This window comes from Myripristis murdjan, chromosome 18 (genome assembly GCF_902150065.1).
Source record: "Myripristis murdjan chromosome 18, fMyrMur1.1, whole genome shotgun sequence".
NCBI lineage: Eukaryota > Metazoa > Chordata > Actinopteri > Holocentriformes > Holocentridae > Myripristis > Myripristis murdjan.
In genome coordinates this window covers 22,491,122-22,515,301 of record NC_043997.1, presented here as the reverse complement: position 1 = coordinate 22,515,301, position 24,180 = coordinate 22,491,122, and the positions used below count along the sequence as shown (strand labels likewise).

At 40.6% G+C, this 24,180-nt stretch overlaps 2 protein-coding genes across 5 annotated transcripts in view; both read left to right on the top strand.

Annotated features, from left to right (window-relative positions):
- The first annotated feature begins 99 nt into the window (after positions 1-99).
- On the top strand, positions 100-10,532 carry men1 (multiple endocrine neoplasia I). Of its 2 annotated transcripts, XM_030076626.1 has the most exons (10): positions 100-281; positions 1,944-2,434; positions 2,861-3,069; positions 4,127-4,255; positions 4,617-4,657; positions 4,849-4,936; positions 5,524-5,660; positions 7,214-7,358; positions 7,568-7,741; positions 9,196-9,711. In XM_030076626.1, exons 2-10 carry the CDS (start codon positions 1,999-2,001, stop codon positions 9,709-9,711), a joined length of 1,875 nt encoding a protein of 624 aa, XP_029932486.1. In that variant the 5' UTR covers positions 100-281; positions 1,944-1,998. The 2 variants fall into 2 exon arrangements, with proteins under 2 accessions (XP_029932486.1, XP_029932488.1); XM_030076628.1 differs by lacking the exon at positions 100-281 and having other exon boundaries at positions 1,999-2,434; positions 9,196-10,532.
- Positions 10,533-11,325: 793 nt separating this feature from the next.
- The window catches only part of map4k2 (mitogen-activated protein kinase kinase kinase kinase 2), a 36,005-nt gene continuing 23,150 nt past the window's right edge, over positions 11,326-24,180 (top strand). For all 3 annotated transcript variants that reach the window (XM_030076526.1, XM_030076525.1, XM_030076524.1), the window contains exons 1-7: positions 11,326-11,671; positions 20,436-20,493; positions 21,360-21,450; positions 21,798-21,862; positions 22,579-22,634; positions 23,786-23,833; positions 23,994-24,036. In XM_030076526.1, coding sequence (XP_029932386.1) covers positions 11,579-11,671; positions 20,436-20,493; positions 21,360-21,450; positions 21,798-21,862; positions 22,579-22,634; positions 23,786-23,833; positions 23,994-24,036 — 454 coding nt within the window. In that variant the 5' untranslated portion in view covers positions 11,326-11,578. The remainder of the gene's footprint in view (positions 11,672-20,435; positions 20,494-21,359; positions 21,451-21,797; positions 21,863-22,578; positions 22,635-23,785; positions 23,834-23,993; positions 24,037-24,180) is intronic.

The following is a 24,180-nucleotide window of genomic DNA, read 5'->3' as shown; positions in this document are numbered from 1 at the left end:
CCATGCTGCCCTCTGCTGGCAGCGTCTGGCAAAAAAAAACCCTGCTGAACTTCATTTCCCGAAATGCATTTGAGAAACTCGGAAGCGCCGTGTTTAGATCTCAAAGTTATAACCGCTGGTCCAATGGCTTACAAGCATGGCCGACGCATTGTTATGAAATCTGGTCTACTGCGCAAATTTATGCACTATTCGCGCTCCAACTGCTTTTCGAGCTGTCTGAACTGCGCGGCAAAAGAAGCGGACACAAACAAAAACATGTGGCTACGGCTGTGAGAAAACCGGTATGTAATACCTAACATACTAGTCAGAGTTTGTGTCGTTCACAACTTAGAACGAGCTATCACCGATTAATAATTAACTAGCTCATCTCCACCAGCATAATTTTGCCTAGCTGGACGGGTTAAGGTTATGTAAAAGTACGTTAGCTAACGTTACCCAACATGCTAACTAGCAGCGTGTTAGCTATCCCTTACATCCCTCAGTCCGGCTGGCTACTTTGTCACTGTCCATGCTTCATTTTCTACCTATTCTTGAGTTAGACCAACTTTAAATATCACGACTTTGACTTGCAATCAATTAAACATATGATTTGATTCACTAACCCAATCTTAACAAGTCCAGTTAGCCGGTAAAGTTAGCTAGTTAGCCGACGCCAAGCCAACCAGGCTTCCTAACAAATGCTTTCAGTGTGTACAGAACTTGGCCGAAACATCCAAATTTATGGCTAAAATGCAAATACTCTCTCCAAGTGTCAGGTGGGGTGTATATGTATGTGTTTTTACCACTACGGCGAACTTTGTACGGCTATAACATGTAAGCTCGCCTTATAGCCACGTATGTAGCATTAGCAGTGCCCCGCCCACTAAGCGGCAGACAGTAGATATGAGCGCTGCCGCTATAAGTAACATTACACAACACGGCGGGCAGCCTGGCCGCGGCTCAAGGTTTCACACGGACCTCATCTGGACGCTCTCCAACATGAGCCAGCCCACGTCAGGAAATCACACCGATTTTAGTGACAGTTTAACTAAATGTGTGTTCGCCCTGTTACGGACATCAGGTATGACAAACTATTCCAAAATCTGACAATGTGTTATCTGATGTATCCTCAGAACCACGCACTAGGCCGAGCATGATGTACCATCTAGTATGAGTCCTTAGTATCTCCTTGTAAATTCGGCGTACACGAATTAATATATCAGGCAGCTATTATTTATTTATTTCTTCTTGGCACAGTGGTGAGTTTTGGTAGTAAAACATACAGAAATATCAGACAAGCGAGCTGTAAATAGTAAATTATTAAGATATCAGGTTTTCTGGGTTCAATATGTTGACATTTATCAGTGAAAAATAACCATTCAGAAAGGGTCCTAAGATTTTTATCATGTTTTAAAAAGTTTTTTTTTTTTTTTTTTTTAAACATTTGTTTAAAAGCAAAAGCCGACTCACTTGCCATGTTTTTGAATTAGATGTCAGGCATTCTGTTTTTACAAACGGTTGGTCATATTATGGACTGCTTAACACAATTGAACTGTCTATTTAACCATTTTAGTGTGCAATAATTTATACCTGTAAGACTTAACAATTCAACAGTGCAGTATCCCTGTGTAGATATGGTGTATATTCGGTGGACTTTTATTTTTTAACATATGATCAGTTTCTTATATATGTATTTATTATTGTATGATTAATGCACATATTCAGACACAATGACCATACTTTTTTTTACAACTGTGATTAATGCACAAATAGCACTAATGCAGATATATACATAATTCACATGTATATATTTTTTTAAAACAAATTCATAAGGCACCTGTTTCTATATCTCCTATTTCTTTTTCTTTTTGTTATAATGTAATTTTTCTTTTGAGCAACTGCAACTGAATTTCCCCTCAGGGATCAGTAAAGTATTTCTCATTCTGATTTGGATTCTGATTCAGTACTGCAGGTGAGGAGCACACCCGTACATCAGTCTTTTGAGTGACAGTGGACAACATGGGGCTGCATTCGGCCCAGAAGAAGCACTTCCCCCTGCGGGGGATCGAAGGAGTGGTCCAGTTGTTTGATGCTGAGCTCCGAAAACCCGAACCAGACCTGGCACTTCTTTCCCTTGTCTTGGGATTTGTTGAGCATTTCCTGGCTGTGAATCGGGTCATCCCCATAAACGTTCCCGGGGTCAGGTTTGAGCCACTTGAGCCAGACTGTCCCAACTCGTGCTTCCCTACAGTGGAGCTGGGAATGATCTCTGCACTGCATGAGCGCTTCACGGCCCAGATCCGTGGTGCAGTGGATCTGTCCCAGTACCGGCGGACTGCTGGAGGGTCCAGTAGGGAACTTGTGAAGAAAGTGTCAGATGTCATCTGGAACAGCCTGAGCCGCTCTTACTTCAAGGACCGCGCCCACATCCAGTCTCTCTTCAGCCTCATCACTGGTACGGCATCACAAATACCAGTATATTATAAATGGGTGAGGACATGACGTTTGGTATGGTGATAGTGGTTGGTATGATTATAAGGTGCATGAAGTGGCAGATAGACTACAGATATTTTGGGAGTGAAGCTTCTGATAACCAGTGCTGCAGATTGATGTTTAATATCTTTAAATTGTACCAAAAATGCTATAACTTAATATCTTTTCCAGAATTTTATTCTTGTCAGGGTTGAAAATCCCCTGAAACAGCCTTTAGACCATCATTGGACACTAAACAACTACACTGACATGTTGATTAAGTCGGCAGTTTATTTATTCATTCAGTCATTTATTTTGCAGTGAGGTACATTTGATAATATCACCAACCTGTGTTTACGATACTTATGATAAAATGTATTCCTGTTCTTACTTGTTAAATTGGGATCAGGGACAAAATTGGACAGCTCTGGGGTGGCGTTTGCAGTGGTGGCTGCCTGCCAGGTCCTGGGTCTGAAGGACGTCCACCTGGCCCTGTCCGAGGACCATGCATGGGTGATCTTTGGAAAAAATGGTGAGGAAACAGCCGAGGTCACCTGGCACGGCAAAGGCAACGAGGACCGTCGAGGACAAACAGTTACTGCAGGAGTCAGCGAGAGGGTGAGGCATATATTCATCTGCCTGAAACTATAAACGCCTAAGAAATGCTGTGTCGACATTCAAAGAAGCCGTCAGACATTCAAAATATGAAATGCTGACCAAAATTACAAAAGATGCACCAATACCAGTATTTAGGTTCTTTTTAATGTTGATCAGCCAGTGAGTACTGATCAAACTGTTGGTTTAGTTACCACACATGGTACCTCATATTGGCAAGTTACAAAACAATAACAGGAACACATGCATCAGTAATAATAGACAGTTAGTTCAACAGTGTAGTAGGTTATGCCTAATGTAACAGAATGGCATTTAGATTGCCTAGCCAAGGCCATGTTTGAAATTGCAGGTGCCACAGAGCTTCAAAAATAACAGCATTTCAACATTTCTACCAAAAGACCTTTTTCTTTCGCAGGAACGGTTTTATTTTGCACTAAAATACATATTGTTAAAGGACTGATGTCAGGGTGCTTTTTGTTTTTTTTTTTTTACTGAATGTCTGTTGTTTTGACTGTAAATCAAATGGCCTTACCAGACTACAGAGCAGCTTCTTCCCTCAGGCTGTGAGACTACATAATGCACCATCTGAACTCCTCCATGTTTAATAATTTTTATTTTTTCATACAATCAATTAATCAATCAAGAGGGAACCACACTTTAATTTCATTATACAACCTGTTGTATAATGACCATTAAACATCCTTGTATCCTTGTTGTATCCTTAACAGCTCACAACCCAAAGTCTTATCTTAATGACAGGCTGCATGAGAAGTGCAGTTACTTTAAAGCTACACATCTCATTTCAGCAGTGTGCAAACTCCCAAGCCCTATCTGCACTCTGAGAGGCTGCATTAATGTAATCTTTTTATATGTTAATGTGGAAGGAGAATTAACACAGAACAAAACTAAGTAGATGGAGGAGAGAATCAGTGCACAAACAGTCATGGAACAGTGTCACAGTATCACTATGCGCTGTGTCACCCCTCCGCACTACCCCACCCCAACCCCAGTGATTACCCATTTACCTCTTCTAATCTGTGTGTGCTGGTGTTTCCCTCAGAGCTGGTTGTACCTGAAGGGCTCCTACATGAAATGTAACAGAAACATGGAGGTGGCCTTCATGGTTTGTGCCATCAACCCCTCACTGGACCTGCACACTGACAGCTCTGAGCTGCTGCAGCTGCAACAGGTCAGTGCTTCTCACTCATCACATAGCATTCAGTACAGTGTGACGGCTTATTTCTCAACCTCTTTACAGAAACAATGAATAAAGCTCAATAAATACGATAAACAGTATGCATGTTACACATCATGTATTGCGGCTTTAATTTCATGTATTTATTGGCTTCATAGTCCACATGTTTTCTTATTTGTTATATTGCAATTTTGGTATATTTGCATGTTGTACATACATTCATTCAGTTATATATTATATAGTATATTTTATTGGGTTTACTACGCACCTCATAATACTACTATGTTAGATGTTGTTTTTCTTATTTGATTTATTTCTTCTCATTCTCTTTTCTCTTTTTGTTCATGGTAAACAGAGGCTGCTGTGGCTGCTCTATGAACGAGGAGACCTAGACAGGTGAGGGATTTTGTTGGTGTGTTTGACGAGGCATGGGATATGCATGATAAAATTTGCTTTGTTGATGTCCTCGTTTGACATTTGACTCTTTCCTCCACACAGTCCTTTTGTTACACGCCATCTGTCCACTGCAAAGTGTTTGTGTGTTTGCCAGAGTCCTAAGCCTTCTTCTGTCTTGTATTGTGTCCCAGATATCCAATGGCCATGGGCACCCTGGCAGACCTCGAGGACCAGGATCCCATCCCAGGCAAGGAAAGCCCCCTCAAAATCCACCTCAAAGTAAGTCTGCACAACATTATACACCAAGTTATGATGTGCGTACTGCATGTTATATTTGATTTACTGCAAATGTGAGTTGTCAGCTGTGAAAAAACCTTCACGGTTCAACTTCTTTGTGGCAGTGACAAGTATGATATGTAGGATTTTTTAAAAAAATATACTTCAGTATATTTTACAAGGAAATATATTATACATTATATGACATATATATTACTTCTGGAAAGCAGACAATACCATTGTATCTAATAGTCAAGAAATGAAACATGTGAAATTGAAATTCTTCCCATTTTTCCACAGTATCTTGATTTCATGTGAAGCCCTCAGTCACATCACACAACACTCACAGGTTTTGACAGGCACAAGATGAATAACCACCCCTACTCACACATTTCCTTTACCATCAACTCCCAGAGACCACAGGGAACTGCCAAATAGCTAAAAACATAAAGCAAATGTGGGGCCTATATCTTATCAAGATGTCATCGACTTGTCTGCTTCTTCTGATTTTACCAAGTCCCCTGTTTCAGATTTTTCTAAGTTGTCAGGTGGCGTTAATTTTTTCCTCTGTGTTTCTCGGTTCTTCCCAGGCTGTGAGTTCTGCTCAGAAGTACTACAACAACGAGCACATCTACCCCTTCATGTACCTGGCTGGCTTTCATTACAGACACAGGAACGTCCGGGAGGCACTGAGGTCCTGGGCAGAAGCAGCTCAGGTCATGCAGGAGTGAGTTAACATTGACTGCTTGTTCACACTGAGGTTACATACTGACTGATGTAAAAAGGAAATTAACAAAACTACTTCAGAGATTATTGTTGATGATAGATGTAACCTTTCTCCAAAGAAACAATCACATCTCTGGGGAAACAAGGAAGTTTGGAGATCTGATTTTTGGCCAACTTTTCTCAGCCCACAAAATTGAGCATCCACCAGTCAGATGGACCTCTGCTGACTTATTGATCTTATCAATCGCAGTCTTGTATCATGGTAACACTGCTGGCAACTTACATTTACATTGACTTGAATATAATGGCAAGGTTACGTGTGGATTGGAAAAAAAAAAATGAGCTGCACACAGGGCAACGATTAGGATTTGTCATATTTTTGCCATACTATTTTCAGTAGAGTTGGTTAATTCATGTTACATAACATTCTCATTATATTCATGATATTCATTTGTTGTGTGTGTCATTGATTGTGTCACAAAATCCTTCCTTAATTTGTTGAATTGACAGCAAACTTGTCCAACTTGTTACATTCTGATAAAGTAACCCCATCAGCTTCAGTTGTTGTGTCACTGCTTTACCACAAGATGGCAGTGAAAGCAAAGCTCCTGACCCATGTCATCACTGAGCTGTCAAAGAAGCAGCAGCACCACCACCAACTGCAGTTATCAGGCTTCTTTTCTTTGCTACCCTAAACTGTATGACATACCATGATACATGATGCTTGCATTTTAGCTCTGACTCGAACTGTCCACAGTAATTTTATAGAGTTTCCTCTCATACAGCTCACTACAGTCACATTACCAGCGTAGTAAAGCACAGCGCCAGTTTGCAGCAGAGGGTGTGGTTTGCCTCAGGCTCAGCCAGGAAGCGTCTTTCAGCTCTCCATCCTTGGCTTTTCCTCCTCATGGGGACAGTTGGCCGACTCACTCCCCTTTAAACACACTGTTCATGTTCTTGACGAGCCACAGCTAAAAATACCAGTACTGACCGGCTAGACAACAAGGAAAAAACGCAGGCAATCCTCGCATTCCCTCCCCATCCATCGGCTTCCTTTTCCTGTCGCCCCCATTGTTCTTCAATCTCAGCTCACCCTCTGCACTGCATCTAGAAAAGGGGAACTGGTGTGTTGTGTATACATAACAGTGTATTCTGTTTAGAGTGCATGCAGCAAAGTTTATTTCTCACAGCGCCCGGACTGTCCCTCATGCCTTGTTCTAATGCTGCTGCAAGGCTTTTAACTAAAATCAGTTGGTCCCACACTTCCAAACTGTCTGTGCACGTACAAGCCATGGCCAGGCTCTGATTTGCACAGAGGTAAAACAAAGGTGATAGTGCCTTTGACTCCAGGCCACCTCAAGGTTAGACTGGCTAATTCAGCGTCTGGTTCTCTGAAATGACCAGGAGAAGTTGTGTAATAGTTGGTGGAATATTAACTCCTTTAAATGGAAAGACACACACACCCTCTAAAATCAAAATTTATTAAGTTGTAATCAGGCCTTGTCAGCGCTTGTTGTAACCAGTGTCTCTCTCCTCCAACCCCCCCACACACAGCTATAACTATTTCCGTGAGGACGAAGAGATCTACAAGGAGTTTTTTGACATCGCCAATGACGTCATCCCCACCCTGCTGAAAGAGACGGCGTTGGCGGCTGAAAATGCCGGGGAGGCAGGAGAGGGAGGCGAGGGACCTGATAAGGTTGCTACTCTGGTTTCCAAATTTTTTAGCAGATATTGAACATTAGCACCAAATTAGCTTGATTCAAAAATATTTATCAGCATAAAAACAAATTAAAATCCAGCCATCAGCGCTAATGTCATTTGTAATGATGTCTTAAACTCCATCTGGGCTGCATTACCTGCACATTCTCCCTGACTGTCTTATTCCACTGTTCCCTCCCCTCTCAGGACCAGCCCAAGCAAGCTGCGGCCCTCTCAGCCCTACAGGACCCAGAATGCTTTGCCCACCTGCTGCGCTTCTATGACGGCATTTGTAAATGGGAGGAGGGCAGTCCCACGCCTGTGCTACATGTTGGCTGGGCCACCTACCTGGTCCAGTCTCTCAGCCGCTTTGAGGCACAGGTGAGAAACCCAGAATAGCCCTGCCTTTGAACATCAAAACAGCAGCAACCAACCATCACATCAAAGGCATGCGAAGAGAATAATAATTCAAATAGCCCTCATTTATTGAGCACTTAGCAAATACAAATGGACAAATACACACTAATTCAAACCATAAAAAAACAAATTTCCAATTACTGCACAAATAATAGCCAGCGTGAGAAGAGTCTCTGTAACCCTTTCATGTATGGTGTCCACTACAGAGAGCCAATAATTAAAAGCCCTGTTTACCGTCTGCTTTGTGTTAGCATGTCCAGCATGCTGGCCTACATTCCTACATTGATTATTGTTTTTGTATCTTACCTTTGACATCATAAATTCAAAATTGCAGAGAGAAGGGGGGATACACCTTGGTACCATGGGAATATCTGTTAAATCCTTTTATCCAGGAGAAATAAATCCACTAAATAAACTGAAAGACACAGGTTTATCCAGATTTTGTGAACACATTCATTGTAGTTTTTCTGTGGCTGAAAATTCATCTGTCCACTTTGGTGACATCATGCATTAATGGGTTTATTTATATGCATTCAGCTACACAGTGTATTATTTTTGCAATGAATGTGGGTCATAAAATAGTGATATAGATTTCACTTGGATATGCTAAGCAAATTCCTCTTTCAGCATGTAAAAACATCACTTAGGTTACACTTCACTTTACTCAAGCCTTATTCCAACGTGTAATTCCAGGGTAATCCACTTCTCCAGTATTTGACTGTGTAATGCATCATGTCCCCCACAGCGGACAAATGTGTAACTTCTCAAAAATAAAAAAATACTCCAAAAAAAGCGTTTACATGACTTATAAAATATAAGTAATAAAAACATAAGAAAACATGACTATGATTAATAATTCATGCATGATACGGTTGAAAATAGTTTTAAAGGCCATTGACTTAGAGCTAGTTTCAGAGTATCTCAGTCTTCAGCCTGGACCGACTGGATTAAAGGGGTTAAAATCTGAGATGTAATTAGGTGCTAGCACAAAACGTGTCCTAAAGGTGAGAAATACAATTTGAAATTAATCCTAAATGGTTCTAGTCAGTGAAGTGGAGCTAAAATGAAGTAAATACACACTTAAGAGAGTTTCTTATATCTTATTGGAAGACTGGCTTTTTCAAATTCAACAAATTAAACAAAACTTCCTTCAGGTCATTTTCTGCTGTTATACAGCACAGACGGGCTGCATGGAAGTGGCCCAAGTTAACCAGCATACATATTTCAACACAGAATTTGGAACATCCCTTTCTGTTACATATGAAAGTCAATTTTTAGTCCTACCACCACAAAAACTGATCAGGGACATTGACTAGATCGTTCTCATTATGGAAAGTAAAAATGTTTTAGTGAAAAGAAGACTGTGCTTTCCATACTTATATTGGTCATCCTATATAATATATCTCTATTGTCAAAAGGTGCGTCAAAAGGTGTCGATCATCACCAAGGAGGTAGAGTCCCAGGATGATGATGACCAGTCCAGTGATGACCCACGGGAGGGCCGCAGACGAGGCCCAAGGAGGGAGTCCAAGCTGGAGGAGCAGAGCTCCCTTCCTGCTCCTGCTCCACTGGCCTCCACCTCCCCTCCCACCCAGCCAGCAGCCCAGCCCAAGAAGGTGGGAGAGGTCGGGGGCCGCAGACGCTCCTCCCAGGGCTTGCGGGCCGGAGACGCCGAAGGAAAGTCGCCGAGCCCAGACCCGTCGTCTTCGCCCCCGTCCCAGCAGCATCCCTCCCCCTCGGCAGGCCCGGTCGTGGTCTTTCAGAGTGAAAAGATGAAGGGCATGAAGGAGCTGCTGTGTGCGGCCAAGGTGAACTCCAGCGCCATCAAGCTGCAGCTCACCGCCCAGTCGCAGGTGCAGATGAAGCGTCAGAAGAGCACACCTCCAGGGGATTACTCCATGTCCTTCATGAAGCGCCAGCGCAAATCGCTGTAGACTTGTCACTTGTCGTAGGAGTTGTTAAGACTTGGTAGGACAATAGTTCCGTTGTACTGTGAAAGGCAACACAGGCACTCACGAAAACACATCCACCTCGCTTTTGTTTGTGAATGTTTCTACTAGTGTTTTCATCCTGAAGTTCCTTTCAGTCATCAGCCTCGTAATTTCTTGCGATATATTTTCTTTGCACACATGATTTTGAGTTGAACATCACATCATCAAGCTTGAACTGAAGTAGAGACCATTTCATTTCATCTCTAATTCGTTAATGACTGCCTCGATTAAGATTGTAAACCTACAATTGTGGTCAGTTTGCTGTTCACATGGGCAGGCAGTTGCGCGTTAAATGTTAAATTATCATTGACTTGTGTGTTGAGTTTTGAAGTTCTGAAAGCCAAAGCAATGTGGAAGATCAGCACTTGAAATATGTTTTTACAAGTGTGTAAATATCAAGTTGCACCATTATGAACCATTCATTTTCTCCGCCATTCATCAGTTTGACTGAAGCCTTTGGAAGTGATTTATTTAGGATAGTTACCATGTAACATTGTCCACTTCTGCTCTATTAATAGCTTATCTCTTGCTAGCTATATGTTGCCTTACTTTGCCTGTTATTTTCTAATGTAGGTGGCCTTTAGATGTGAGGATAGCTGAGGTAGGCCAATTTCTAATTAGAGAAAACAAGAAAGACCATGCACTGTTGAAAGGGAACCACTAAAGTGGTCCTGCTATGTTGTATTTGCTTCATAACTTTTTTTTTTTTTTTTTTTTTTTTTTTTTTTTAAACTGCAGGTAATAAAGATCTGATGAAAATGTGATCTGATGGTGTCTACTTTTTCTCTGGGTTCACATGGTAGTAAGACAGCCAGTTCACAGGTGTCTAAAGTGAAGTGATGGTTTCACACTGGAAGAAAAGATCATTCGTCATCATCATAACAAATCATTCCACCTACTGTTGCAATAGTTTCCAAAATGAAATCTGGGCCGCAGCAAAATGAATGTATCAAATTTGCACTATAATCGGTTACCATGGTGCCAATTAGAATGCACAGAATGACTTCAATCTTAGACATATGTAGGCCTACTAAACACTTTGAAGAGTAAATCAACAGCTGAACGCTCATCTTGTTCCCTGCTACTAAATTTGATCAAGTGTTACAGCTCTGGCACATGAAAATATGTTTTTCAGAACTGCTGTCATATTGTGAGTTATTTTTTACTTTTATTTAACCAGGTGAGTCATCCAAATGATCTATTTTCCAAAAGGGCAGCATAAAAAGAGGTGTTATAAGTTCACTTTTCTGAGAACAAGAGAAAAAAAAAAACTCCCAAAGACTGACACAATTATCCTTTTCCCAACCTGATTTATGTGTATCACTTTCTTGACTCTTTATTCTGCCTGGCTTCAATATTCTTGCACTTCTTTCAGTCGTTCCTGCACTGTAAAATCCTTCCAGTAGAAACAGGCAGAGAAAACTGACTGTAGTTTTCAGAAAAATATAAGATTGTCAATTAGACTCAAAATGCTGAGATTGAGATTTTTTTTTTTTTTTTTTTTTGGCAGTGTCTCTGCTCATGCGCAGTTGCACTCCAGCGCCACTTGGGTCTATTTGGATACAGACGGCAGTAGTGCGGAGTTGTGTCTCTACCATGCCTGTCAGTGACGGACGGAGAAACCCTGCGTGTCTGGCAACCGGATCAATACACCGACAATTAGTCAGCTCCCATTAGGACCGATTGTTTAATCAATCAGGTAATCAGGGAGTGCGCTGGGCTGCTGCTTTCTCGCCGACAGCAACCACGGGGATGTGCGACTAGAAGGCTGCCGCGGCTCACCCCACAGCACCTATAGGTGTCTCCAAGCATGGATACTATTGGGGTGTCATTCTTGGACCCCTTAGATGACTACGAATTAATCCACCGGATTGGGTGCGGCACCTATGGAGATGTTTTCAAGGTGAGTGTGAACATTTGCCCCTCTGCTCTTCATCAGAACACTGGAGTTCATCAACAAGTCCATTACATGATCCTAGAAGATCTAATTTGACCTTTGCATTCAGTTTTTTTTTTTTTTTCTCTTCGTGCGTTCTGTCACCAAGGAGATATATATATGATTTGTTTTGGTTTGGTTTTTGGAGAAATCTCTGCTGCAATTTGGCTCCCTTTTTATTTTTTTAATCATCTAGTGTTATTTGGAGGGCATTAGCTGTTTCTTACAACTCAAAGCAACAGACTCAGCCTGTAGAAGTGCTTTATTGTGTTTCCTCCAGCAGATAACACGGTCAGATCAATATGAAAGGAGCCATGAAACAAAAAACCCTCCAAGACTGCCAACATTCCTACTATAGAAAAAAGCGGAGAGGTGAAATGAAAGCTGTAGGTATTGGTGAGGAAGCTTTATAAGTGCCTGTATGAAGAATCGGGGTACAAAAGGTCTGTTTGTCCTACAAGTCATTAGTATAAAGGCCTCGAACCTTCCCAACCTACAATAGCAAGGGTTTTTTTTTGTTTTTGTTTTTTTGCAATCATAGGTATTTCATTTCAGGTTTTTCATCCAAAAAAAAAAAAAATATGTGTGTAAAAAAACAACAACCTGGGTGTGTTGTGTGTTTTCGCATGATGATGTGAGCATGTCAGGATGCAAACATCCTGTGCTGTCAGCCCGCCCTGGTGCCTCATGCATCCTGCAAAACGCTACACAAAAACTGGTTTGGGCCTTTTAGCACAGCACGCAGGCACCAGCGCCTCGGCATGAAATGTTTAAAGTTGTAACATGCAACTTTTTCACAAAAAAACAAAGGATCATTGTGCCGCTGTCTATCGCTGACGGACATGGCACAATATGAGGTTTATTGTCTTGCCACTTCATGGAATCATCTAAATTTTCTGGTTTAAACACCTGGCAGCTCTTTCCCAGGAATATCCTCTGATGCACAGGAAGTGATGTGTTGCTTTTTCCACGTCTCCTCTAACTCATGGCCTGCAGGAATTGGCTGTGGTGAATTTTGTGGCACTGCCCTGGGCTCCGAGTTGAACTTGCCCCAGCTTTAGGTCACGCTGCACATCACAATACAGTGAGAACAGGCTCTATCCAGCTGTAGCTCCTGGATGAGATGATAAGCCTTTAGCCTCCCAAGTGGCCACATTCTTCATTTCAGACTGGAGTTTAAAGTTTAATGATCCTCCTTTTCATTTCAGCAGCATTATATTTTATATTATGTGGCATTAATCCCCTTGGTTACATCAGGTTTCTATACTTCTATATGCTGCATTACTGACAGCAGCAACATATTACAACTTGGCAACATCCATGTTGGAACACTCACACTCAAAAACTTGATGTGTGGTTTTTAAAGGATTATACCAGTGATTTTGAATGTTTGGCCCATTTACTGCAATTTTCCCACATTTTACACTGCAACAAACCATCTTGTAAATCATGTGTGGGTCCTAAAGATTTCACAACATAGAATCAAAATCCCTCAGTTTTCAAATGTGAATTTTGGTTGAAACAGCCACATTATACAGTTCAGAAGTTTATACATTTTGTGGATGTTATGCTAAATATGCAGGATCACTGGTACGGGCCTTTAAAGTTTCATGAAATGTTCCTCCTATTTATTTTCAGCAATGTCATCCCCTTGGTTACTGTAGGTTACCTAACTAATTACATGGTTGTGTATGTAACATTATCGTCAGTCGCAACATATTACAACTTGCCAAATTGTGCTGCACTGAAGTGTATGCTCACAGACAAAATTTGATTTATGAATTTAAACCATCTATAATTGCAGTGCATTTGTGATTAGAGGAGCTGTGGAAACAGTGGTTCATTTAGAATGAATAGAAGGAGAACAGTGTAATTAGCATGGGCAGCATCAACCCTGGGAGTTTGTGCAATAGTAATAAAATTTAATCTGCAGATTTGTGTCCATGGACACGCATTGTCCATGTTAATTTTAGGCACAAAAACCATTTGCTCAAGGTTATAGAAAGGTTAGGTTCAGGCGTAAAAACCACTTGGGTAAGGTTAGGGAAAAATTAGGGTTTAGGCACCAAACCCAGAAACTGGACATGGTCTCAGTCTATGAAAACGAGCACTGGTTTGGCCTCAGACTCAAATCCAGGTTGCCATCTACCACTCCACCTGCCACCTAATGTGGATTTTGTTGGTCTTTATACGACCTCACGACACCTGGAACAGGCACAAATTGAAATACAGTACTTTTAAAGTTGTGCTGACTGTTGCAAAAAATGAACAGTTTGTGTCCTTGGAGCACTTTAAGCAGCAATGCTCTTTCCAGCTGACACAATTGGCTATCCTTGCATTGCTGTGGCATTTTGACACGCTGCCACCAAGTGTGCCTGCTGTGAATGGGGAAATAGCTCTGTTTAACAGACAATAGCCCATTATCACCTCCCACTACCTCTGTCGCTGGACTGGGCGATCTGGCTACAGTCGGAGTCAAGGGTGAAACCACTGGACATGTGACTGTCTGTGGGCTTTCAGTGGAGACTCATTAGATGACTATTGTTCATAGGAAGCTCTCCTTACAGCTTAGTGGACCCTCTGGCTCCATCATTACAGTCATCTGTGACTAGTACCAGCCAAAGCCAGTCAAGAGGGCAAATGTTTCTGTCTCCAAGTGGCTGTCATGGTCCTACACATAAACCAAACCAAACTAGCTAAACGAGTTCACAGTTGAGAAAGTCATTTTATAGGGAACCGATTTCTTCTAAACTTGCTTTCTGCAGTGATAGTTATGTGTTTTGTGTAATATTAAAATGCATATGAGTATAGCACTTAACACCAGAGTTGGGGATCTATATTTCGTAAGTATAGCAGGCCATGTATTTTTCAGCTGATAAGAATGTCATGGAAATCCCTTTTCTGGCATTTAAACACAAAACACGTGTTTTAATTCAGTATTTTTCTCAGTATCTCTGTAGTTTACCTTTGCATATTTGATGAGGATGTATTTGTATTTTGTAACATGTTAGATTATGAAGTATCTTTGCATATCTCTGCTCCCTGCACAATGCATATAAATTCATGTAAATTCAAAATCATTTTTATTGGCCGTGCAGTGTCATTTCCAACTAAGCAGTGCAGAAAGCATGAGCTCAAACAGTTGCTTGGTCTCTGCTTCACCCTACACCTGTTCACCAACAAGTTCATATAATTTACATTATTTTACATTATTTTAGTTAATACAACTTGTATTGAGGCACATCATTTGCCTCAGACATTTATTTAAGCCTTAAAAGGAGGTAAACTCGACTAAAAAGTGGTGGTTAAGCTGAGTGCATGGGTTTACCCACCAGGACATAAAAGGAAGGAATGGGTGTACACAATGAGTGAAGCTCTGTGTGTTTTGTCTGGTGTGCTGTGAAACCAGGCCATAGACAGGATGAGGTGTGTGTGCTTTCGAAAAGTTTAGCAACCCGACTCCGCTTGTTTTATGCCACGGTAGACTTGACTCTCACAGTCGTCACTTCCTTCTTTCTCTGCTTCCCTCTCACCTGACTGCTCACAACATTTGGGGGGGGATGGTTGCGTGTTCTGAGATAACGCAAGTCAAATGTGTCTGCTGAGGCAGTGCTTCTCAAGGCCCGCGAGTCTGCAGGTTTTTATTCAAACCAAACACCGCAGCAGCTCTTTTCAAATCCAAACCTCTGTTAGGTCTCATCAGGCTGCGATGTTCAATGCATTCCAAGATGGTGTACTTTACTAGTGTAGTCACTTTCCCTCATCCTGCCTTATACCTCTATTCCAGTTGGCAATTTCCTACATTTCCCAGAATCCGTAGGCCTCCTGAGAAGCGGCTTGAGCTTGTTGCCTTCAGCTGGGGGTTACTGGGCTCATCGTGGTCCAGAGAGTAAAAACAAAAGCAGAAATACATTTTCTGCAGCTCAAAATTCAGCATGATTTGTAGTTGCACTGTGTTCCGGTCTGTTGAGGCTACTCTTAGTGGAAACATTGTATCTCAACCTCTTGTACGATGGATTTCCCCCTGTATTATTGTTGACTGTTGGTACAAAATGGCTCTTGAAAGAAGGCCTTGCTCTGACATCAAAGCAAATATATTCTTTGTTTGGCGAGTTATCCACAGAAATAAGAAATACTTATCAAAGCTGGCCACAGAAATGCAAGATACATCTTTAATAGCTGCTTTTTAAGTGTTGAATTGTTCAATTTCTTATTCCATTACCCAAATATCACAACAGGGACAACATCAGCGTGATCTAATCATGCACCACTTTGACATCAGGTAGATGGAGGGTTGATGAGAGAGTGCTCAGCACCCCCAAAAAAGGAACTACTCAGTGAAATCTGCAACTGTAGTTTCTGGTTGGAATGAAAACATCAAGACTGTTGCCAGCTGATGGAATATGATTGAGAATTGTATTGATCTAACCTGCAGACTAATGCCAGGTTCACCCATATGACTGTCAAAACCTACTGCAGATGAAGTGGTGGCATGCAGTGTGACCCAGATGGGGATCACACTTCAGAAAACATTCTTCATTTGGGTTTTGGCCGTGAGGGACCTTGATACCTTGCTGCCTCACCAAAACAAAAGGAGACCCCATTCATTTGTCCCTTAGATAGTCTATTTTTTGATCTAGAAGTCTTGAAAATGCAAACAAATCAGAGGCAAGTGAAAGCAAGGCTCCTGAGGCCTGCACTTAAAGGCCCGTCATAAAATTCACCATGAATTACTATGGCAAGGAAGCTATGTTTATTGGTAGAAAGTCAAAACTATGGTTTCTGAACCATGGCTTTAGTAGTGTTTTTCTGACAATTACTGACAATTAATCATAGTTACCACAAAATACCTTTAAAAAAACACAGTATAACTATGGTTAGTAAAATTACCATAGAGCACTGTAGTCAAACTGTGGTAGTACTATGGTTAAGAGCATAGTAATCATAGTTACCATAAAGTACCATTATAAAATTGTGGTTACTACATAACACATAGGAAACCATAGTGATGGCTAGATGGCTAATGGTTTAAGTATGCATATGGCTGCTGAGTGATCTCTCATGGCTGCTCACCATACTTTAAATTAGTCTTTAGATATCTCACATCATCAAGACATTATAGATTTTGCACTAAGAAAATCAAATGTTTGGAAATGTTCTGGTTCACTGAGACAGTCTGAAGAAGGGGTCTGACTGTCAAAATAAACAACGCACACACAGAACTGGCTCTCGCTCCAACATTTGTCTCAAATCATAAAAACTTGTCTGGGACGTCTAAATGGGGCTGAAAATCATGTAGTTCATGCACTGCTGAGAGGACAGCGAAGTGGAAAGAGCAACATTGCATTTCGCTTCGTCAGTCTTGTGCCCTCTCTGCTGCTGCTGCTGCCTCTGTAGTTAGTTAGATAGATAGATATAGGTATGTCCCGGAGGAAATTTGTTTTCACAGCCCGCACATGCTGAAAGGTACAGATATACATAGAGATACATAAGCAAATAACCTTCAATCCTCCTTATGTCCCAACACATGTACATGTATCACACACACAGATAAGCCTGGGTCTAGGTCAGCGAGGCAGTTTGTTTAAAGTTGCTATTGCATAAGGGACAAAACTGCCACTGAATATCAGTTTTGGCTCATAGCCCATGAATGGCTCATGCTTTCATGTGCAGGAAATAGAAAATGCAGTGGTTTCATTGTGAAGAAATTACATGCTGGCCTGACACGGCATCAACTCTCTGGTTTGGAGGTATTTCAGAGCATGATCAAAGTGGTGGTGATGCTTCCTTTTCCACCCCCCACCCCTCCCGCCCCCATTGTATGTAACCCTCCGTGCCTGTTATTTCAGGCACTGCCGCACAAAAACGATCTCAGAGACGTTACTGTCACTTTAGTCACAGGAAGTCCTGTGGTATAACAGGAAAGAAAACAGGAAGTCGACGCAGCCAAGCCACAGGTTTTGTCTAGGCAACCGGCTTATCCTATTGGTTGTTGCTCTATTTGTTGTGGATGTGGAGAGTGAAAAAGCAAGCTGTCTGACGTCATTTCACTTGGTGAATGGGGGATGATGGATGTTCCTGGGAGGAATGGGGGAAGTTAAATCATAGTATAGATGCTTTTAAACAACATCCGCCACCACCTCTGCTCTTCTATGGTGAAAGAACTCGGGCCGCAGGTTTTTCCTGAGCAAGTGACCAGACTATATGATGGTTGCAAGGGTCAAGGAGAGCCAAGGGAAAGAGCAACAAAGAACATTTACATTTTAAACAACTGACCCTTTTTACAGCAGCCATTTTGACATGAAATAGCAGGGCAAACACAGGTGTTGCTAATCATATTAATTAGGGTTCCATTCATAGAAACTCAATGGGTACAACCAACGTGGGTTCATGTATTTCCAGGTGGTTCACCTCGTCATGGCAACAGCTGTAGCGTTCAACTGATGCTACTTCATTTGCAGAAGAGTTTGTTTACATCGGGAGAACTGATGCACGGCCAGCGGGCACATGTTCTGTTCTCACAAGAATGATTACAATTGATATCATGCATTCATTTTAACTTCCCCTTTGCTGTTGCTGCGAGCTGCAACACCGTGACAGAGAGATCCACCCAAAGGTCACGATGGAAGTTTCAATAAAGTTATTCAAACAAGCTCCTCTGCCAGTGCGGTGACATCACTGAACGCTACAGCTGTTGCCATGGCAAGGGGAACCACCAGGAAATATTCTGCCATGATCCAAAGGCCCACAAAAGTCCACACCGGCTCTACCCATTCAGTTTCTATGGGTCCTCTTCATAGATCTAAATGGAACAGAACCTTTATCAGTGTCGTTAGTAACACCTGACTTTACCCTGCTATTTCATGTCAGAGTGGATGCTGTGAAGATAACCTTTACAAAACAAAAATATATTGCAGTATATTGGAAAATATCATGTGATATATTAGATAATACATTTCCATATATGGGAACTAGTCTTTATATTTTCCAATATACTGCAATATCTGAAATGCGCAATTACTTATGTATTATTCCATATATTAAAATATATTGATGCAATATATATAAATATATTGCATTATATATGTTTCACCAATATATTATTCCATGTATTGCTAAGACATTTTCTAATACATAACATATAAATTTATTGTAATTCCATATATTAAATGTAATATATTGTAATATATTTCATGTAATATATTGGTAAATATATTTTCTTTCCGTAAGGGAAGTTTTTATTCATTTATTTTATTTAACCTTTATTTAACCAGGTTAAAAAAGGACATTGAGATTCAAGTGCTCAGTTTTATTCATAATGATAATTCAGGTAATATCCATTTCTGTACAGAGTTCTTGTGTTGTGGTGGCTGGGTTGCTGGCCAGCTGGTGTGTTAATTCTCCTCTCTAGCTGAATAGCTAATGGCAAAGGGCACATCAGTGTAACATTATTAAATAATGGGTATAGATCTTTTTATTTTTTAAATAAAATCACCCCACGAATGTCTTCAATTTCAGAATCTTATTTCAAGAGCACTCAGCAGTTTGCATGTTAGCTGTACATGTGTTTGATCAAGAACAAATTAATCTGGCTTTTCTTTGCTTTCTTAAAGTAACTCAGTAGCTTTACCATTTACCTTTACTGAGGGATATTTTTACACTACAAAATTTCCCTTCTCCCGAAGTAAATTATTAAAAGTTTAACATTCCTTGTGTTTGATCAGTATATTTTGATATTCTTTCCAAACTCTCCAGTGAGTGATACTGGCGTGAGTCTGTCTGACCTTGTCTCCTGGGGCTTGTCGGGGCTCCTCAGTAGGAAGAACTATCAATCACAACACTATTATCCTGTGCTGTGGAATCGATACAAGGTGAAGGTGAAACAGCAGGAAAACTAATCATAGATCTGTTATCATCAAAATAGCATACTAAGCTGCTGGACAGAAGCCCAGATTTTGCTATCTTAATTGGGCAGGGGTGTGGCTGAGCTCCAGCCAGGACTTGATGTGTTTAGATGCTGCCTTTGGAAAAATGTAGTTGATGCTCCCTACATCAAACGCAAGTCAAATGTCTTTTGCGAGACTTCTAGCAGGACTTAGTCAAGTTGTTATCTTTCCATCTCATTTCATCGTCAGTGTGTTGGAAGTAATATTTTGTTTTCACAGCTCTGCCCAAGAGAAAAGTTTGTAGAGATGAAAATCCATTTCAGTTCTTATTCATTCTGTTATCGTGCCGATATCTGGTGCATGAAATAATAGTGAAATGAACTGCCCGGCCCTCCCTCACACAGACAAGATCACCTCTACATTAGTTTATTTTTATCAGTGTTGCAATCATATCACCCCTATACATAGTGACACAGTGCACAGTGTATTTACAGCATGTTACACAATGATTCCGGTACACTTAGGGGGATAGTTCAACCATTTTGATATTATTTCACTTCCACCCACTCATAGAAGTTTTAATATCACTTTACAAGCATGACTTTCTGAAACTAAAATGCACATACAACTACAAAGTGCATATTTATCATTTCTAATATTAGAAAACTTTTCAAAATGGGTGAAGCACCTCTTTAAAATTCTGACTTCATAGATGTTAAGAGGCAAAAGGCCTTAATAAATTCATGTGGATTCCTTTAATTTAAATTCCCCAGGGCTCCAGTTGGAAGGTAAACACAACTAATGACCACACAGAAAGCAGTAATATTTGTTGTCACCCCCTCCAGGCTCGTAACATCAGGACGTCTGAAATGGCAGCCATCAAGATTGTCAAGCTGGATCCTGGTATGTCAACAGTCCAAACCTGACCCAACATGAACACAACTGGTTATTTGTCACACGGCTGTTAGAGGTTGTTTTATGTGTTTTGCTTCTTCTGAGGTCAGATGAATATGGGTTTGCGCTGACTGGTATTTATATTTGTGATTGGTGGCTAATATTTCACGTTGCTGTCTTTTTTAATGTGGCCATCGTCATGTATTCACATTTTTAGTCATTCAGTGCGTTTCCCTCAGGACTATATTCTAGTTGGAGTGGATAGGCTTTAAACATTTATATGATAGAGCATGATAAAACTCTCTAAGGAGACCCAGAGGAGGATAATAACAAATATTATCACGTATACTTATGTATTAGATTCAGGTCAGATTAACCCTTTGAATCCCAGCAGCCTGTTTGCACTTTTGAAAGGTTTTATTTAACTCTCTGAACAATATTCACTTTAATTTAATATTAGATATATAACTAGAAAAATTATAAATGGTTGTCTTGCAGTTGGTTTTATTTCTGATCATTTTTTTTTTCTAATTTTTTCTTCCCTCAAATTTTCAGTAATTTTCTTTTTTTCTGGTCGATTCTTGCTACTTGGCTAATCGTCTTTTTGGCCTGTTTTTTTTTTTTTTTTAACTTAATCAAATGAAATTTCCCACAGGCAATCAGTGACACAATAAACAGATTTTATTTCTAATCAAACTGTGTTACATCCGTAATATCAACAAAATGCCAACAAAAAGCCGGTATCAGCCACATCAGCAAACCCATACATTCTTCTAACCTGAGTTTTTGCGAATGCTGGTCTGTAATTTTCCTTTGCTAGCCTTATGAACTCAGTGTTGTGAGAAAACACCCTAAATCACTGCATGTCTGTTCAGGTGACGACATCACGTCCATCCAGCAGGAGATTACGATGATGAAGGAGTGCAAACACAAAAACATCGTGGCCTATTTCGGCAGCTACCACAGGTGCTGTATGTCTCCAGAACCTCCAGTTTAGATATGTGGAATTCCTCAGATTGTCGGTGGACTTAAATATGTGGAATTTGGCTTTCATCTCCCCACAACCCTTCACCCAGTATACTGGAGTCCTCTCCCACTCTTTATTGTAGGTAGTGAGACTGTTGGCACAGCAGCTCCTTGATTTAATGATAATATGATTTATTGTTTTCTGAGTCCATGAATCTCTAGTCTTGTACATTTTTTTTCCAAAATGATTACCAAGAATTTGGATGGAAACTCCTTCAGCCTGGAGAGTAAGGGCAGAGCAGAGCATATGTCAAACAGAGCGATAAACACTGTGTATCCCTCTCCAGGAACACCAAGTTGTGGATCTGCATGGAGTACTGTGGTGGAGGGTCGCTGCAGGACATTTATCATGGTAAAACTGCAAAAACAACAACAACAACAAAAAAAAAAAAAACCCACTAAATCTTAAAGGATCACACCAGTTATTTTGAATGTTTGGTCCATTTACTACAATTTATATTTTCCATATTTTTCACTTTCAGTATTATCTTCAACCCATTTTAAAGGTGCTGTGTGTAGGATTTTAACGTCAGTAAATCATTACCACAGGAATTTTATAACAGCAGTATAATGAGAGTACAAAAACAAGAGAGCAAGCTCGATACCGGCCTCCGCTCTGCCTTTTACCCTTTACACTGTGTGGGTTAGGGTTGGATTTGGCGGGAAATCTGTTGGATTGCTTTATGGCACAAAACAAGAAGAGGATGCTTTGTTTTTGGTTCAAAATAAGCAAAAGCAGTTTCTGGCATTGACGATGATGGTGGGAGGAGTGAAACGCCAATATAAAATTATTTCAATTTTTTTTTTTTTTAGCAGTTGTTCTGCTGTATTTTCTTTATTTTTGTGTGACATGCTTTGGAACTTTTGGCTTTAAAAAGTGCTGTAGAAATAAAGCTTTTTTTTGGTCTGATTTGTTTATGATAATTCTACCATATACTATTTAAATACTACATGCAGCATCTTTAACTCTGAGGGTCACTTCTACTCTATTTATAGAAACGTACCTGTAGGCTCCGTTTTCACTCTCCTTGTGAGCGAACAGGCTATTAATCAAACTATTCCTTGCAGTGACGGGCCCATTAAAGGAGAAGCAGATAGCATATGTGTGCAGAGAAACCCTTCAGGTAAGACTTTTTGGCTTCAATGGGCTTTTTTGAAAGTACCAGCTTATAGGTGCAGTGACCTTTTTTGTTTTCACACTGTGAAATTTCTGAGGGCACAGTCTTGAGAGAGTGAGTCATGTTCCGGCCACAGACGAGCAAAATAGTATTTAACCCTCGCCAGACCACTAAATATAGAGGTAAATGCTGCAAAAGCATAACAGGGTTGTCAGTCCACACAGAATAACAGTCCCTGCCTGTTTGTTAGTGACTAGTTTAGCTGGTACTACTGGTAGTGGTCTTGTTCTCAATGTCAGATGTTATGGGATAATCTGCAGGCAAAAAGAAATAACCGAAATAATTCACTCAAATTGTTTAATAGAGTCTGAGTTTGATGACTTTTACAGCCATTACAAAAAGAAAAAATGTATATAATTGCTAGAGCTATTTTCTGTTATTAAGGCAAATACTAACCTGCTTCAACTCATTCAAAGCCTTTATCTGCTACTTCAGCTACTTTAACTGCTTCAGTGACTGCAGCTGTCTACATTTTTAATCTGAAGCTTACACAAAAATGTATTCACAGTGCAACAAAGAAAATGTGCAAGGAAATATGCCAAGCAAGAAAAATAAGCAAAAAAAAACTTATGACATAAGAAACTGAGGATAAATCAGCTCATAACTAAAAACGCAAAAGCAAAATATCAGCACATGCCCAGGCAGCTGCTGAACCTGACCTTCCATCTTGGCGACAGAGGAACTCCCAATTTCCTGCTGTACTTGAATGCTTCACCAAACTCAATATTCTTTTCCATTTACATAAAACGATAAATGATACACACTTTAGTAACATCAGAAACCCCTGTGAACTATTCAGTCATTAATTTGCTAATGAATCTGCTATTAAATGAAGAGGTGCACACGTGACAAGTGGTGTGGTCTTTTCCACTTTATCATGCTGCTGCCATTAGTAGGCTACAAATTGCTATTTGTCTCTATTTATTTCAGTAGCTTTCTCTTATTGTAACCATTGGTTTGGTTTGGAATCTATATTTTAATGTGTATTCTGGCATCAGACAGAAGGGATCCTTAATAATCTAATAAACTGATATGGAACATAATCTGGTGATATAAAAATTCACTCTCAGCTGACCGTGTTCTTGCTTTGTTCCCAGGGGTTGTATCACCTGCACGAAACCGGCAAAATGCATAGAGACATAAAGGTAAAGTAATTTCCCCCTCTTTTCTCAGGTTGTTATTGCATTATTATGATCATGCATTATTATGCCAGCGACAGAGTCTTATTTCAGATTCAGTGTGTGTATGCGTTATCTACTGGAGTGTGAACCAGAGGCCATATCAGTGTATGTGCTCTCTCTGCAGGGAGCCAACATCCTTCTGACAGAGCGAGGAGATGTGAAACTGGGTCAGTAGCGATCTATATCACGCGCGCACACATACACCACATGCACGCGCCCCCACGCACATCTGCCATACTGTTTTGACTACTCACTCTCATTCATCAAGTATGCTAAAATAGGCCAACTATATTAGATTTCAGCCCCTCTCA